Source organism: Podarcis pityusensis (assembly GCF_964106645.2).
Source record: "Podarcis pityusensis genome assembly, chromosome: 2".
NCBI classification, from domain to species: Eukaryota; Metazoa; Chordata; class Lepidosauria; order Squamata; family Lacertidae; genus Podarcis; species Podarcis pityusensis.
The window spans coordinates 76,511,800-76,530,281 of NC_138029.1; the positions used below are offsets into that span (position 1 = coordinate 76,511,800).

Sequence of the window (18,482 nt, forward strand, 5' to 3'; positions counted from 1 at the left end):
GTGCCTGGGGGAAACCTGATAGCCTTCTCCTCCATGAATTCGATCCTCTTTTAAATCCATCCCTCCATCCCATGGGAGAAAGGTTCCCCACTACTGCTTCACAATGTTGCCCATAAATTTCTGAAAAGTTTTTAGCTATACAGTGGTACCTCGGGTTACAGACGCTTCAGGTTACAGACTCCGCTAACCCAGAAATAGTACCTCGGGTTAAGAACTTTGCTTCAGGATGAGAACAGAAATCGTGCTCCAGCAGCACAGCAGCAGCAGGAGGCCCCATTGGCTAAAGTGGTGCTTCAGGTTAAGAACAGTTTCAGGTTAAGAACGGACCTCCAGAACGAATTAAGTACTTAACCCAAGGTACCACTGTAGTTGATTTGGGAGACAGGAACCACAAACTCAGTGAGTGTGGAAATCCCTCCTTTCTCTAAGAATTAAGTTCTTAATGCGAGATTCCGCTGTACCCAGCTTGAGTAGTGGAAGGTGGGGACTGTGAGAACACGGCTGTATATATTCAATGGAAGGTCCATAACCCAGTGGTTAGAGCATATGCTTTGCATGCTGAAGGTCCCTGGTGTGTCCAGGTAGGCTTGGGAAAGACTCCGTCGGAAACCCTGAAGAGCTGCTGCCAGTCAGTGTAGACAGTGCTGGGTTAAATGGACCAATAGTCATGATAAGGCGTCAAGCCTAAAACATCTATCAAGACAAACCTACAATAACTTACTCCATCTTGCTACTGTAGCCCATCCCTCACCGGTGATCATCACTCAAGAACAAAAAGGCTTTGTACATGAGAAGGTGTGTCTTACTGGGAATGTGTATTATGTCCCTTTTTCTCAGAACAACGTGTATTTAAATGATGAAGCAAAGATAATTGAGAGTGACATTATGGGAAGCAATGGTGTCCTACATTTCATTGACAAGATCTTAATCCCATATGACCTGCAGAATATAAACATTTCATCCAACCTAGCACAGGTATGTCTAAAATTATGAAGGGCTGAAATGACTCATTAATTTTTATACTCAACTCTGTATTTTTTAAAAAAACAAACAAACACAACACTATGGTTTTTATGGTTAAACATAAAACCTTGCACTTGCTTTAATATAAAAAAATAAAATAAATACCAGCAGTGACGTAAATCTGTCAAAGGCACACCCAAGGTAATTTGTATGCATTGGCAATGTATGTGAGCCCATCTTGCCCCTTGGTGTTACACAGTTGTTTGGTTTGCATTCCTATGTTGTACAGAAGCATTTCTAGCTTTGCATATGAAATCTCTTACCTGGTGGAAGAACGTTTTATAAATATTGGAATGAGGCATTTCACAATTAGTATGTCTGACCAGAATAGTGGTATATTGATTAACTGCATTGATGATTGGCAGAAATCATGCCTTGCTGCTGTTTTAAGGAGTATGAGTGTCTGTGTATTGGGCAATTTCTCTTCAGTCTTCATTATAATGGACACAAAGTGATCCCCTGGGAGTGGCAATGCATTTGGGTTTCCTCTTCCATGATACAGAGACTTGGTTTCTAATAACTGCATCTTTTTGTTGCTTTCCAGAAAACCATCACAGAAGTTGCAGATGCTTATGGATACAAAATCTACAGCAAGCTTCTAGTGGTAATTTGTAGTCTTTAAAATGAAACATTAATCTCTAATAAAAATACAAAAAAACCCAAAAAACTTTCAGATTCAGTTCAGAATTCATTTCAGAGTATACTCCCTCCAATCTAGGCTATGTGTTACATTCAAAGGATTGTGCAGTATATTTCTTGCTTTTAAATATGGAACATGTTATGTATTCAGTTGTCTGTGTTTGCCTGAATTTGAGTCTGGACTAGGGATTCTGAGCCCCTGTGTTCTGATTAGATACATGATATCCAATCACAGAACATTTCAGGAATTGGGCCTCTGCCACTGGCCCTTAAAATCTGAGTCGTGATTTGCAGTTTGGATGTTTAGACAGCCAATCACGTTGGAAGTGGGCATGGCCCAGGCCTTCAGAAATGCATATAAGCAGTTGCTTTCCCCCTGTTTCCCAGTTACGTAGTTCAGTAAAGGTTCTTGCTGTTATCACTGTGTCTTGCCTTGTGGGAACCCACCTACACTTCAAAACATTCTTTTGTTTCTGATGGCTAGTTGCACACAAGTAATTTATGATTGATACTGTGTGTACGGTATTTTGATGTGTATACACTTTGCTGTATTGTCTCTGTGTAGGAGGCGGGACTTCTTAATCTGGTTAACAGTACCTTGCACCAGCCCTTCACAATGTTGTGGCCTACAGATGCAGCATTTAATTCTCTCCCTGAGGATATGCAAAAATGGTTGTATCATAGAGAACACCGGAGCAAGTTGGCTGCTTATCTCAAAGGACACATGATCAGGGACACGCTGGTAAGTTGATAGTGTTCTTGTTGTTTTTTAAAAAAACCACCCTTCTGAATTTATTTTTGAAGTTGTCTCAGAATCATTACTTTTGTGTGCGTCTAGTTATCAGGTTCCAGTCTGATGAATACTCATGGTTTAAGAACGATGCATGGATCACTCATCTCATTTGGCTGCAGCAAGACAAGTGCCGTAAGTCAATGTTTATCTGAACTAAATGTTGTGTATGTAGGGGTGGAGTGATTATTGTACTGCTTGAGTGGGTCAGCTAGGGATTGAATTGGTTACTTAATAATAATAATAATAATTTTTTATTTATACCCCTCCCTCCCCGGCCAGAGCTGGGCTCAGGGCAGCTAACACCAGTAAAATTACAATAAAAACATAATGGGGGGGGGGGGACCAATTTAAAATACAGGTTAAAACTACAATTTAAAATGCAGCCTCATTTTAATAGTAGCCCATAGATCAAAACCATAAGGGGAGGGAAACATAAGGGTCAGACTGAGTCCAAACCAAAGGCTAGGCGGAACAGCTCTGTCTTGCAGGCCCTGCGGAAAGATATCAAGTCCTGCAGGGCCCTAGTCTCTTGTGACAAAGCGTTCCACCAAGTTGGGGCCAGTACTGAAAAGGCCCTGGCCCTAGTTGAGACCAATCTAACCACATTGCGACTTGGGACCTCCAAAATGTTGTCATTTGTAGATCTTAAGGTCCTCCGCGGGGCATACCAGGAAAGGCGGTCCTAGGCTGCATAGGGTTTTAAAGGTCAAAACCAGCACCTTAAACCTGACCCTGTACTCCACTGGGAGCCAGTGCAGTTGGTAAAGCACTGGATGAATGTGATCCTGCGGCAAGGACCCCGTAAGGAGCCTCGCCATGGCATTTGCACCCGCTGGAGTTTCTGGGTCAGCTTCAAGGGCAGTCCCGCGTAGAGCGAGTTACAATAATCAAGTCTGGAGGTGACGGTCGCATGGGTCACTGTGGCCAGATCAGGGCGAGAAAGGTAAGGGACCAACTGCTTAATACGGTGGAGATGGAAAAATGCCACCTTTGCTGTGGCTGCAACCTGCACCTCCATGGGAAGGGAGGCATCGAAGGTTACACCCAAGCTCTTGACAGAAGGCGCTGGCACTAATTGAGCCCCCGCAAGAGATTTAGTCTTTCAGGTCTCCCCACTAAGTGCTTTCCTGTCAACAAGCAGTGTGTGTGTGTGTGTGTGTGTGTGGCAATTCTGAGTAGGTAAAACATCAGGAAGAGAATGAGTTGGAGAGGTCCTCTTCTCCTGTCTCCCCTCTTCTACTCCCATTGGCAGCTTTCAAGATGTTGTTAGACTCCAACTGTCATCAGTGCCAGACCAGCATAGCCGATAGTCAGGGGTGATGGGAATTGCAGTCCTCAAACATCTGGAGGGCCAAAGGTTAGCTGCCCCTGGTCTAGATCTTGATATGGCTGCTGTACCTTTTTTTTTTTTTTTTTTTTTTTTTTTTTTTGCATAGAAGGGGAATTTTTCAGTTATTTTTTTTGCCTTGGCATGTGATCAGGCAAGCAAGCCTAAGGTGCCAGTAAGTTTCAAGAAGTGGATGGAGGCAGGGATGAATTTCACATAGTGGTTTGAACCGAGCACCTCCTGATATGCTTCTCGTTTTCCTTCCTTGCAGGGGGAAATTCTGGTGAACAATGGCAATGCAAGGATTGTACAGCAGTTAATGAAATTTAATGGTGGGATTGCTTATGGTATTGACCAGGTGCTGGAACCTCCAGACTTGGGATCCCGCTGTGATGAGTTTCGCGATGTTGAGCGGCCATCGGTGAGTGTCTTAATATGCACATGCTTGTTGATTTATATAACCTTCCTCCTTTACAAATCCCCAAAGAAGTTAATTGTCTCTCCTGGGAAAGTACCAACTCTTAAAAAAAAATTACAGTGGAACCTCAGTTGTCGAACGTAATCCATTCTGGAAGATCGTTCAACTCCCGAAACATTTGACAACTGAGGCACAATTGCTGGTCGGCAAAATCCATTCAAAAATTGAAGAAATGTGTCTCAGAAGCCTTTCAAAAACAAAAGCACTCACTTCCGGGTTGTTGGCGTTCAGGTTCCGAATTGTTCAGCTTTCGAAGCGTTCGACCAACCGAGGTTCCACTGTTTTTTAATATTTTATTTGGTTTTAAGATTCAAAATTACATTTTAACACTCAGTAATTATAATCCTACTCTTATGATCAGCTAAATGTACTACGAGATAGCAAAAGAGATAATTAATCTGTGGAGACCCCAATGAGCAGAACATAACAGAACAGAATAGAACAGAACAATACAAGTAGGATCCTATATTCTCCCTCCCTCACCCCACTGTTTTAGCACAAATGAAAATAAAAGGAAAACAATATTGCGTAAATACTAACTATAACATCTCCCTGTAAAGTATGCTCTTTGCACAAAGGTTCGTGACCAAAATACTTTAGAACAGACTCAAACACATGATAAAAGCCCACCAGAAATCAGCTGCCTATGGCCTGGTCCCTAGAGCTCCTGAGCTTTGGGTAAAACCTGGAATGGAACAGCTCCAGACCCTGATGGACTGGAACACAAAAAACACAGATTGGATTCCCTAACATTACACACCCAGTCCTCAGGGAGGAGCTACAAGGCAAAGAAGGACTGTGTTCACATGGCAGTTTCTTCCATCTTTATGATAACTGTTAATTTCCACATTATATTTAGAGTTGCCATATTTTGAAGAGCAAAAAAAGGACACATTTGCCGACTTCTACTTTTAATTATGGATTGCCATGATGACTCTAATTTTTAAAAGGAACACATGTCCTAGAAAAAGAGGATATATGGCAAGTTTCACACAACATAAAAGCCACTTCCAGAACTATCGTGGCATACAGTGCATGTTTAGCATTCTTTTCCATATTGTTTGGAAATGGATTTTTTCTGGAAGCAAATAACATGGAAATCTGCCTTATATTCCACAGCAATTCTAGAAATGGCATTTTATGTTATGTGAAAGCTCAGTTATAATGCAGAACGAAACAGGGGGAAGTCATGAAAATGGAATAAACTGCCATATGAATGGCAGTATTCATTCATATGCCAAAGTGTTCTCAGCCCAACAATTGTGTGTGTGTGTGTGTGTGTGTGTGGCAGGAAGGAAGAGAAATTTGCAGCTGAGAATTTATTAGAAAGTGCTTAACTCACCCCCTGTTTGCAAAGGCCGCCCTGCCAGCCATTTTAAGCTTGGTCCCCACCCCCTCAGCTGAGCTTGGAAGCCAGAAGCCCAGAAGACTAGGGGGAAAGGTCTTTGAGGAGAGAATTGCCAGATGTGTGGTGGATTAAACACATCAGGCGAAATTCACCTAACCAGCTCTGTCAGTGGAAGTACTGCACACGGACTTCTGCTTGCACAACAGCCCCCCCTCCCCCAATGGCTCCAGAGGAGTCAGGAGAATCCCCAGAACAGTGCACAGGGGGAGGAGAGGAGGTTCCATCTGGGAAGCTGCAATGTTTGCGCAGATGCAATGACTGGAAGAGCATAATGTTGAATTCCACCTCCATTCTGCCCACTGATTACTTCATCAGACCTATTCAATTGAAAACAAGCCATTTTGAGCCTTCTGCTTCCCTTCCTTTGAGGATTTTGGGCATCCCTCCACGGGAAGAACCTGGCATAGATTTATGCAACAAAGGAATGTATAGCTGCACTTTTACCCCAATTTTGAATTGGATATTTTTTATCCAAATTAGGGTAAATTGCACCAGAAAATTTACAGATGCCCTAGAGTAGGCACGTCCAACTCCAAAGAGGCTGGGATCTACCCATTGTCATTGCCAGGAGTTTTAGGGGAGGGTTCACCAGAGTTATTGAGCTTTTGGGGGGGATTGATAAAGACCACCCAGGTGATCACTTTGTTTTATACTGCGATCGACCATAGACACCAAGGCTATTGACCTGTTGTACATGCCTTCCCTAGAGTGATATAATTTGGTATGTTTGTTTTATTTGTGTTAAGTAAACACAGCTCAAAGCTTTCGGTCTTGTCTAATATTGTGTTTGCAATTGGCCTTCATTTCTTAATATATATTTTTATTATCATTATATTTCTTACCTGCTCTTCACCATGAGGTCCCATAATGTCCTGATGAAATGGAAAGATTTTCCATGAAAAAATAAACCACTGGTGAACTTGAAAAAGGGCCACGCTGGCTGTTACGCCTGCGGTCATTGCTGGTGAGACGAGCTCTGCTTAATAGAATCAGACTGGCGACTTTTAATTACAACCTTTGTGGACCTTTTCTCCTCTTCCTGCTTCTCTTCCTCTCAGGCTGCTGCTTGCGGTTCCTGTGGTAATCCGCCTCGTTGTTCCGGTGTCGCAAAAGACGGGGTAAGTTGAACATGAAGGTTCCATCTAAATAAAAATGTACTAAGCCTGTGATATATATTACAGTAGATATTTGGCATGCATTTCTACCCTAAGGAATAGATGTCAATCAAGGGCAAATAAAAGTTTGTTGTTTTTCCTTACAGGGGGAGACCCAGTCTTGTTACTATTATGAAGATGGATTGTCCACTCGTCCATGGTACTCCCTTTCTGAAAGAAGGTCTCCCTGGTTATATCGTTCACATGGGCTGAACAGATGGCGCCCACTTTCAAGGTCCTTGATGAAGGGGTGCAGGAGAACATGCTTTGTCGTTGAGTGGGTACCTCAGTGCTGTCCAAACCACTATGGGAAAGATTGTCAGGGTAAGAGATCTTCGTTGTGTGTCCGCAGGGGAACTATATACTTGTGTGTTTTTTTCTCTTTCCTGGTGATCATAATGATTATTTCAGCCAATAAAAACAACACCAGACTGTTCATAATAGTTTTCCTTTTTATATGGGGAAGATTCCCCATAGTGTCCTGTTGAGCTCTTTTTAGATTTACATGTCTTAGGAAGTAGCCCTCATAACTGCAAGCAGGAGTCACTTCAGATACTCCTTTGTAACCTGTTTGTGTAGTATGATGGATTCACTTGCTTTGTCCCACTTACAAATGTTGAAAAATTTCCTTTATTCCAACAACCCTTCCAACATACTTCTTTGCCTTGAATGGTCTGTGTCCCTCACCATCCCTTTCAAAATGATAGACTTCCTTTTTAAGTGACTTAGTGTACGTTCCACTTGGCCATAACACATATACCTGAAGGAGCGTCTCCACCCCTATTGTTCAGCCCGGACACTGAGGTCCAGTGCTGAGGGCCTTCTGACGGTTCCCTCCCTGCAAGAAGTGAGGTTACAGGGAACCAGGCAGAGGGCCTTCTCGGTAGTGGCGTCTGCCCTGTGGAACAGCCTCCCATCAGATGTCAAAGAAATAAACAACTACGTGACATTTAGAAGACATCTGAAGGCAGCCCTGTTTAAGGAAGTTTTTAATGACTGATGTTTTAATGTATTTTTAACCTTCTGTTGGAAGCCTCCCAGAGTGGCCAGCCAGATGGGCGGGGTAAATAATTATCATCATCATCATCAACAACAACAACAACAACAACAACAACATTATTCAGGAATTTCTTCTAATCAGCCACCTGGCAATGAATAAATGCTAGAGCGCCATGCGTCATGTCTGATTTAAATGAGTGAAGGCAAATGACTCTTACTTGCAGCAAAATCATAAGCCTGTATATTCAGAAGCAAGTCCCAATGAGTTAAATGGGACTTATTCCCTAATTAGTGTGCTTCAGATATGCTAGCCCAGAACATACCTTTAGCTTATTAAACATTTTTTTCTGATGACAGAAAGTTGACCCAGCTGGAGAAGACTTGAAAACCTAAGATCGCTGCTTGTTCCACTATATGTAGAAAAAAAGGCATAGTTAGATTTCTTCTGTTTTTTCTAACTTCATCATGTAACAGTATGATACAAATTATCTTGAGGAACATAAAGCTGTGTACACACTCCTGTTTATTCTGCATCCAGCATGCTTCCACTGCTGGTTTGGGAAGCAGTGTACGGACAACATTAGCTACAATTTGTATCTATCCTGTCATTTCTTATGAAATACTGCATTTTGATGTGTTTCCTCCCCCATTCCAACTGCGATCAGAATTGAGAAAAAGAACGACCTAGCTGCATTTTAAACCAATGATGTGTATGCATCTGTAGTGATCGTATTATACAGTACATTCACTGGCAAATGATAGGCTGATTAGATCTTGATCATTATAATTTAATTGCCCAAAATAATTGTTTAGCACTGCACAAAATGTTAAAACCATACAGATCATGCCTTTAGACTTACAGTCCAAAGGTAAAGACCAAGAAATGCTAAGGAGGAAAGGAAAGGGGAGTAAAATGCAAGGAAGGTGAGTCCCACTACTTTCACCTTGCAGTTTGATTGCATATGGATGTGCTTCTACTGTTCTAAGACATTAGAGAAAAGTTAATGATTTGCTAATTAGGCTGGTGTCTTTTTAAGGAGGCTGCTAACAAGCAATAAGGCTTTGGTTCAAGAGTGATTGCCAAAATGGTTATGGCTGCTTAATAAAAACGCCTTCTGTTGGATAACATTCAGTGCTTCCTGCCTTTCAGTGTGTCCTGGAGGGCTTAAGGAACCATGCAGCAATCATGGTACCTGTAACGATGGGCAGCAAGGCTCGGGATGGTGCTCCTGCAACAAGGCCTTCCTTGGGACAGCTTGCGAGAACTGTGCCCCAGGCCACTATGGACCAGAGTGCAAAGGTACATCTTTGTTTTCAAAGACAGCAAGAGCCAGTAGCTTGAGTCTTCCTGCTCCAGTTTGATCTCAGCAAGTTCACTGGTAATACGCTGTGAGTTGGGTTGCCATATCTGGTACCTGAGGATTGCTTTATAGATGTTTTCCTACACCAGGCGGGCATGGAGAGCGCTAAAACAATGCATAGCCAGCTTTCTTCAGTACCACATTTGAAGATAGGTGGCTGTCTCCACCCCCACCCTGCTCCATCTTGTGCACATGTTGGGAAGGTGCTGCCTGGGTGCAGCCTTACGATGCTTTTAGCTGGAAAGGGGTTTTTCTTTCCTTACAGTACTGTCTGTGATGTGTGTTAGTACTTGAGTAATAAGTACTTTAAAAGCAACGAAGTGAGATACCTACTCAAAATCAGCTGGCACATAACCTAAGCCTGTGCACATACCACTGTGTACAAAAAAAGCCCTTTAATATTAGTCAGCTTCTTCGTATCTAGCTTCTTCTTCTTCTTCTTTGGCAATCACTTGTAGCTGAGTTAGATTGTCTTCCAAAACAGGGTTTTAGCAGCGAGTCCGTAAGTGACTGTGGAGGCCAATTCTGGATCCACACGTCCTTCCATAGTGGGGACATAGGTTTCCGGGCAGGGGTTGATCATGGTGAGGGTTTGCCAAGCGTGCCTTCCTCTTGGCACATTTCTCCCTTTTGTCCTGAGTTCAAGTGTCTTCAAAGCCCATGACACCTTTGGTAAAGGCTGTTCTCCAATTGGAGCGCTTGCAGGCCAGTGCTTCCCAGTTGTTGGTGTTTATATTGCATTTTTTTTTTAGATCTGCCTTGAGATAGCCTTTAAACCTCTTTTGTTGACCACCAGCATTACGCTTTCCATTTTTAAGTTCGGAATAGAGTAGTTGCTTTGGAAGACGATCATCAGGCATTTGCACCACATGAAGTTGATGTGGAAGAATCATTGCTTTGACACTAGCCCAAGACAGTGACCATTACTTTTTTCCCTTTGCAGAGTGCAATTGTACCAGTAATGGGATCTGTGATGAGGGGCTGCATGGAGATGGCTTCTGCTTTTGCAGTGCGGGATGGACAGGAGAGCGCTGCGAGACTGAACTCGGTAAAGTAGACCCCAGCTAAATCCCTAAGCAGCATTCCTCCCACTGTCTTGATAGACATTCTAGGGAAAGGATCATGTTACACAGTTCCTGGGTGCTTCCCTGATTTTTGTCTTGTTCTTATCCCATTATTGTGCAAAAAAATCTTTTTGGAAGTTTTTGGAGTGCTTCAAAAGCTTTAAAAGTCTGTAGCAACAAGGCGGGGATGAAAAAGCACCAAGTGCAGACACCATAGGTATGTATAGGGATGGCAGGCCTTCCAAATCCATAGTTTGCCCTTCCCCCACTCTGTGGATCATGTGCCCCCAGCCCAGCCCAGGAAATCTAGTTAGCAAAGTGTTTTTGGCAAGTATGGGGAGGGTTAAAGGGATAAACAAATACAGAGATTCTCAAATAATTGGATCAGTTCAGGAATGTGAGACTTGAATGACAAGATAATGAAATGCTAAATACTGGTATGACTTGTAATAAACAAATCCAGAGAACTGGAGACAATGGCAGTGTCATCAAGTAACCTCTTCCTTCCCTCTGTCTGCTCAACTTATGTCACAGGCAATTCTGCTCTCCTGCTTCTTTTTTTCACAAGCAGAAGGGATTTATATTGCTCTCTGAACCGGTTTTCTCAGCATAATGGAAAATTGCTAAAGAAAGTGAGCCTGGAAGCCAAATGACCCATTATGCTGTGATTACATCTTTTTGCAAATTCATAAGAATAATAATCATATACACTGTGGGGGGCAGGGATAAACAACAACATGTAGAGGGGGTTTCTTTCCATGCTGCAGCCCTGACCACAACCTCCCTCACCGCTATTTATCCTGGGAAGGACGTTGCTCTTGGTGAGATTTTTTTGTCAGGATTTAGAGGTGGAGGTTACATTTGTGTGGACAGGTGGAGTCCTCCCAACCCCAGGCGACTCCCGAGTGGAATAATGACTCAAGACAACGTGCTATGGGATTAAAATTGGAAAAAACTTTATTAAGTTTCAGATGTAGGGAGACTTTGGCTCAGGCATTGGACGTTTATCCTTCCCAGTCCCCAGCCGGGGATCTGGGAGACAGCAGGGTTATCTAGAATGTGTGGAGATTGGGCTGGCTCGGAGAACATATGTTCTCCAGAGAGCCCCCCCCCCCCCCGTTTCGCCGCGAGAGAGCAATGACAACCTCTTGGCGTATGGCCAATTCCTCCCCTCAAGATTCCTTTAATGGGGAACCCTGGGATCACTGCCACAGGGGGGGGGTCACCGTTTCACCCCCCCCCCCCATTTAGGAAGCTAGACTAAAGGATTCCGCCCAAGGCTTGAAATTGCCAAAGTTGTGATGTTTTGTTACGGGGGAGGCAAAACCTGCCAATTCCTTTCCAGCCCTTTAACAGCGACTATGACGTAGCAGTGCCTGTGTACCTGTGGAGAAGAAGTTAACCTGCAAAAGAAGGCTTAACTGAGGGAGGGCAGGGTGGGAGAAGCTCTGGAGCCAACTGATGCTTGGCAAGTAAGATTCACCTGTTGTGTGGGCAGGGCGGTCCCTCCCCCTACCTGGCCGATCCCCTGGCAACGCCTCCCCAGGCAGGATTGGGCGATTGGCTGAGGTAGGTGGAGACCTCCAGGTATCCAGCCTGAGGAGGGCGAAGCCAGCCTGTACTACCAGGAGCCGTACTGGGATCGGGGGGGGGGGCTGCTCATGACCACACAAAAGGCGACCCCCATTTGATGTGGGAAGCTGTCATTGCCTTTCTGCATGCCATGGTTCTGATACTGAAGAGCACCCTAGTCATTTACATTTCTTGTAATGTTTACTTTCTCCCTGAGAAGCAAGTGACCTGCCCAAGGAAGCTTTGAGGCTGAATGAGAAATTGCAGCTACCCCTGTGCAAGCTCAACACACACAGTCCACTGTACACTAGCCCAGAGTGCCTTTGATGTCTATAAACTGAGCAAAAGAAGATTAGGTTTGACCAGCCTCACTGTACACAATAATGGCATGGTTTGGGGGGGGGTTGTGGGAGAAGAGAGGGGCAATCTCTTGAAATAAACTGATTTGAGATGCGTTAGATGTGTTTTGGTCACTTGCATTTTTGTTCCTATGAGAAATTTTGGCAGATGAAATGGTTTTTCAAACAAAACTTTCCCCCTGGACATGAGGAAATTTGCCATTGTTTGTGGACTTCCCACATCATCTCTAGCTGGAAGAGCAGTGCGCTGTGAAATAATCCCTGAAATGTGTCTGAAAATGGAATGGAATTGACTAATGAGCCTGACTTCTTTTATATCTAGCTGCGGTGCCTGTGTGTTCCCCAGCCTGCCATCGTAATGCTGTGTGCCGGTCCAATAATACATGCGAATGTAGCCTACATTATGAGGGAGACGGATGGACATGCAAAGGTATTGAATGAATCTAGCATTTAAGAACCATGTTTAATCAGTCACTAAGACTCTTGTCATGTTGGGGTAGTATCAGAAAAGCTTTCAATAATACAGTGGTATTGCAAATAGCAACAAATTTAGATTGTGAACCATCCTAAGACCACTTATGCTGCACCCTTGGATGTAAGGTTGCATTCTCCAAGTGACTATATCGAGTCTGCGTGGGTATTGGTTTTCCCCCAGTAATGTTGCAAGATACTGTGACCATGGTCTTACAAACAGAGGGCTTATCCATGCTTACCTTTTGCCCTGCTCTTTCGAGGCACAGGTCCACACTTAAAAGCTCCATGTCCAAGTGGTTTGGTTTTTTCTTTGCCCCCGAGATTTCCTCCTGAAAACCCTGCTCTTTAGTGCTCAATCGGAACAAACGTCAATTTGGGTTTCCCACGGATTGTCATTTGCTCTGATTGAGCTTTAAAAAGCAGGTTTTGAAAAGGAAGGGTTTGGACCAAAAAAGAAGAAGGGGTGTTCGGACATGGAGTTATAAAGTGCGGGACCGTGCCTGGAAAGAGAGGAGAAAGGTTAGTGTGGATAAATTTAGAGACTGGTTTATTCGTCACTGCTTCCCTCCCAGAGATGCTGGGAGGGAACTGAGGATCACCACCATAGAACTCTTAAGAATCCTCTCAGATATTCCTTTGGGGAAGGTTTGTAATGAGGTGTGGACTTTGGAAAGCTCAAAGGCCATATCTCATTACAAACAAACCTTCCCCAAAGGAATATTTGGGAGGATTCATAGCCTCTGAAGATAATTGTTACTCTAGATTTACAGATGGAGAACTGCTAAGGAGAATGGTTTCTGAGAGGGTTACTTTAAAGCATGCTTCCCTGAATTGAAATCCATCCCAAACTACTCTAGTTATTGAAACTTAGAGACAGAGCACTGGTCATGATTCTAAAAAGTTTATAACAATCAAATGCTTGGATTCTCAAGTTATTTTTTATTATGCGTTTTGAAACATTACAGTGCCCTGGCAATGCAGTATACTTGTAGTATACATAAAATAAAATGTAATTTACCTGCTGGGTCAATTCAGAAGGTCCTTGGACATTAGGGTCATCTGGAACTGCTCTTCTAAAGTAGATAGATCTCTGAATAGAGATGTTTATAGAATCACTTCTGTCAGATTCCAAGCTGGATGATTGGTTTCCTCTATACCAGAGTGCATTGTTGTGGAGGTACATTTTTCGAATTTTCCAAGCTGCTTCCTTTTTTTGCACTCTTTGTATTAGAAACTCATCAAAGGTAAATCTTAAAAATGAGCTGTCTTTCCATCATAATATGGGCAGTTGCATAGCAGTGTAAAAGCACAATTGTACAAGTATGTTTTTTAAAACGAAAAAGAACGAATGGTGAGTTGATGTTGCTTTTAATTTCCCCCACCAATTCTGAGTACATGTACAAAACTTGTTTCCACATTCCAAAACCTGGCAATCCTGCTAGAATTCAATGTCAGTGGGATGGTGGCATCCCTCAGAACAGTTGCGGAACTGAAGGACTCTGCTCATCCCTACTTCCCTGTGTTTTTATATTTTGTTGGAAGCCACCTATAGTGACCGGGGTAACCCAATCAGATGGGCAATGTACAAGTAATAAATTAATAGTCTTATTCTTATTAAATGGCAAAAGAAGTACCAGGTGAGTCTTGTTCCCCAATTGGTAGCAGGAGGATTAGAGAGCCAGAAGTGAGGCTTTACTGAAAATTCTCTTTTTCATACAGTGATTGACCGGTGTGCGAAAGACAACGGTGACTGCAGTGACTATGCCAACTGCACACAGATTGGGATTGATGTTTCCTGCAGCTGTTTCCCAGACTATGAAGGTGATGGCTACATCTGCAGCCCTATTGACAGGTGTGCAGATGGCATGAATGGAGATTGCAGCGAGCATGCCACTTGCATCAACACAGGTCCTGTAAGTATGACCCTTGGTATAATACAGAGCGCAGCAGTCCTAGGAAAATTTTGGAGTGAAAATGGACAGTGGCTATAGAAACTCTGAGGTTCTTCACATTACCACTTGTATTCTTGCAAACCCAAGCTTCAGTAAAGGAATGTGGAATTTTCTGTGCTATACAGCTTTAGCTAGGAGCTGGGGAAGGAGATCTCATACTTAGTTTGCTTGTCAGAATGCTGCATATAGGAAATAACTCCCCAACCCCACCCCGCCCTTGCATGTCACTTTTAGCAAAATCAAGGCAAAGCACTGCCTAGCTGGATGACTTGAAACCACTTTTGTGAGAGCAGGGAAACTCACACATTTCTCAAGCCTCCTGAAAAAAATCATGAGCAGGTCACCACCATTTTCAGCTCATGGGAATGCATGCAAAATATAAAGCACGTGATGCAGGCAAAAGATTTCTATTTGGATTTGGAAATACAATTCAGTGAAAAGTGCCACCTAAGAATTAACCCCTCTTTGACCCTTCCAACATGTAAAGTTCTCAAGAGACTTAGCATGACATTTCCCCTCTGGCTTGGTGTTCAGTGGTCTTTCCGCCCAGCCGTCCTTGCCTTCTGCATCGTCCTGTGTTTGGCCATAAGACTGCAGTGATAATGTGGCTTCCTTTGCCCTGCAGAATTCCCGGCGGTGTGAGTGCCATGCCGGTTACGTTGGAAATGGAATCCAGTGCTTGGAGGAAGCTGTCCCACCCATAGACCGCTGCTTGGAAAATAATGGGCAGTGCCACTCTGAGGCTCTCTGTAGTGACCTGCATTTCGAAGGTACAAGTCCCTGTTACCATCCTATAATTTCCGTGGAACAATCCTTGTTTTATGAGATGTATTCTTTGCATCTGTAAGATTTTAAATAGTTTTTAGTGTTGTATTATACACAGTTGTAACCTGCCCCAGGACCTTAGAGTGAAGGGTGGAAATAAACCCTCCTCCGCCTCATTCTCTCCCTTGTAATGTGTGTGTGCAGCAGAGGGGGAACCCCAGACCCCATCTTGGCAAAACTAGATACATACCCATTCAGGTCCATCTTCCTCTTTCCCATTAACACTCATCCAGTTTGATGAGCTTTCCTCTACTGCCCCTCTTGAAATTTATTGGTGGCCTCTTTTGCCTGCAGACATCTACCACCTCTTTCCTTGACTATTTTGATACATTATCTATTAGTTCAGAGGATATCAGCCCCCAGGGGTACACCTGTTTCCTTGGCACTACCATGGAAAGCCTACCCAAAAGCTATCACTCAGCTTTCTTTTCCATGACCTCCCCCGTCTCTGAGACAACACTTTCCTTGAAAGAGAAAAAGGCCTCACAATCAGAAAATACAATTGCAGCTCAATCTTTTGCAGGTCACCTATTGCGTTTGGGTTGCAGGCTGTGAGTCTGCAGAAGAAAATGGGGGATGGGAAGCGTTAGCCCTGAGTTGCAAACCGTTTCCCTCAAAGATGGGCCCACAATCATTTGTGCTGGGCGCCCCAAAGGGCACTTTTCCAGATCTGACCCACAGCAATGTCTAAAGGGGCGCAATATTGTATGCTTGTTTTCCAGAAAAAACAGTTGGGGTCTTCCACCTGCAGTCTCCCCAGGGAAAGTACAGATTTACTTATCAAGAGGCTGAAGCGGCTTGTGCTGCTGAGGGAGCTACGGTGGCCACTCTTAAGCAGCTGTCTGCGGCACAACAGGTAACAGTGCAGCCATTGCCTCGCTCATTTCCCTTCACACTTGGTCTGAGGAGTTCAGCTCTTCTCCCACCAATTTGCTAAGAACGTGCGTGCGCACGCATGTTTGTGCACGCATGTGCCTCAAGAAGCCCTTGACATTCCTATTGGCTGTTGTTTCCCTGCCACAGCGGTTGCCTAACACACTCAAACTATTTCAGAAGGTGGGCCTACTATGGGTGTTGACCTGCTCTTTCTGTGATGAAATAGGCTGTGAATGAACAAGCATGGAAGGTAAATGCTCCCAGGTGGGTTCCTCCCCTCCCCCACACACTCCCGCACTCCACCCAATAACAATGGTTTGGTAAAAAAATTCCTTCCTGTAGCACCTTAAAGACCAACTAAGTTAGTTCTTGGTATAAGCTTTCGTGTGCATGCACACTTCTTCAGATACACTGAAACAGAAGTTACCAGATCCTTCTATATATTGAGAAGGTGGGGAGGGGTATTACTTAGAAGGGTGTATTGGACAATTGGACAAACAGGCCAAACCTTACGCCAAAGAATAAACGGACATAAATCTGACATCAAGAATCACAAAACAGAGAAACCAGTAGGAGAACACTTCAATCTCCCAGGACATTCTATACAAGATCTCAAAGTAGCTGTTTTACTACAAAGGAATTTCAGAAATAGACTGGAAAGAGAAGCTGCTGAATTACAACTCATTACCAAACTTAAAACAATGGAGAAACCTGGTCTGAACAGAGACATCGGATTCTTATCTCATTATACATGACTAAGCCATTTCTCACCTTCTCACCCCTTGCCTTTTCCTGTAAGACCTATTACAGTCGTTAAGAGTTGTCAACAGGCTCATCTCAGCTATCTGCCAATCTCCGATTCCCACCACCCTTCTAAGTAATACCCCTCCCCACCTTCTCAATATATAGAAGGATCTGGTAACTTCTGTTTCAGTGTATCTGAAGAAGTGTGCATGCACACGAAAGCTTATACCAAGAACTAACTTAGTTGGTCTTTAAGGTGCTACAGGAAGGAATTTTTTTACTTCGACTATGGCAGACCAACACGGCTACCCATCTGTAACTGGAACAATGGTTTGGTAAATGAGCATCTTGCCTATGACACGTGAATGAAATGAAATACTGCCCCCTGCAGCCCAGGCATGGCTTCGCAGTCTGAGTGAGACAAGTACATGGTGTATAAGAGCAAGTTGGCTCTCGGTGAGAGAACCTGTTCAAGGTCATGGTCTGACTGAAATACAGGACGTTAAGAGAAGCCTGTGTTTCTTTTCTTTCTCCAGATGGGTTTCCACCGGTGCATAGTAGGTTGGCTTTATAATAGGTCTGCAGGCTACCCAACTGTGTACCCGAGTTTGAAGTGTGGCAGTCACCATGTTGGAATTGTGGACTACGGCTTTCGAAGTAACGCCAGTGAGAAGTGGGATGCTTACTGCTACAGAGTTCAGGGTGAGAAAGTACGGCTTGATCAGTATGAGTTCAAACTAGGGATACCTCAAGTTTGGCTAGATGGGGACATTGAAGCTAGCAAGTGCCCCAAGCTGAATCGAGGATGGAATAGAGAAGTGAAGCTAAGTGGGATGGAAGCTCTGTTGCCTGAAAATGATTTGCATGCCAAAATCATGGCATACGGAAGTTTACAACATCTCTTCCTCCTTTCCCCCCTCTTTCAGATGTGCAGTGTGTCTGTAGGGATGGGTTTGTGGGAGATGGCTACACATGCACAGGGAGTCTTGTGGCAGTGCTGGCCCAGAAGGCAAATTTCTCAGTCTACTATTCTGTAAGTACATTAATGCTTCTTTTGGCTAGTATGGAGCAGGGAGGCCTTGGGAGGTGACTTTCTCTATGTATTCTTGCTGCTATGTGTATCTGAGAGCAGGGGCTCCCAGCTTAGGGGGTCATGGTCTTATCCCAAGAGCTTCATGAAGAAGGTATTCTACCCATCTGCTCACTCGATGTTTAAAGGATGTTTTAAGGGTGGCTGCTGCTTCCAAGAGCAGAGCTATTCTTTTAGGCTGACCACCACATTCCTTTCTCTGTTTCAGATGGTACTGGATTATGCCAATGCCACTGAAGAAGGATGGGATTTTTTTAATTTCCTCTCCACAGACATGACTTACAAAACTCTTTTTGTACCCCTGAACTCCGGCTTTCGAAAAAATGCAGTAAGAAATGCAAAAT

The 18,482-nt window shown here is 43.8% G+C and overlaps 1 protein-coding gene across 1 annotated transcript in view; it reads left to right on the plus strand.

Moving 5' to 3' along the window:
• Positions 1–18,482, plus strand: part of STAB1 (stabilin 1) — a 93,952-nt gene that overhangs the window by 68,328 nt on the left and 7,142 nt on the right. The window contains exons 49-64 of the mRNA XM_080995349.1: positions 838–975; positions 1,568–1,627; positions 2,228–2,404; positions 2,501–2,587; positions 4,054–4,203; positions 6,727–6,786; positions 6,930–7,146; positions 8,972–9,121; positions 10,126–10,230; positions 12,500–12,607; positions 14,371–14,564; positions 15,229–15,373; positions 16,151–16,284; positions 17,585–17,750; positions 17,975–18,081; positions 18,347–18,466. Of these exons, the coding sequence (XP_080851475.1) occupies positions 838–975; positions 1,568–1,627; positions 2,228–2,404; positions 2,501–2,587; positions 4,054–4,203; positions 6,727–6,786; positions 6,930–7,146; positions 8,972–9,121; positions 10,126–10,230; positions 12,500–12,607; positions 14,371–14,564; positions 15,229–15,373; positions 16,151–16,284; positions 17,585–17,750; positions 17,975–18,081; positions 18,347–18,466 (2,118 nt within the window). The remainder of the gene's footprint in view (positions 1–837; positions 976–1,567; positions 1,628–2,227; positions 2,405–2,500; positions 2,588–4,053; positions 4,204–6,726; positions 6,787–6,929; positions 7,147–8,971; positions 9,122–10,125; positions 10,231–12,499; positions 12,608–14,370; positions 14,565–15,228; positions 15,374–16,150; positions 16,285–17,584; positions 17,751–17,974; positions 18,082–18,346; positions 18,467–18,482) is intronic.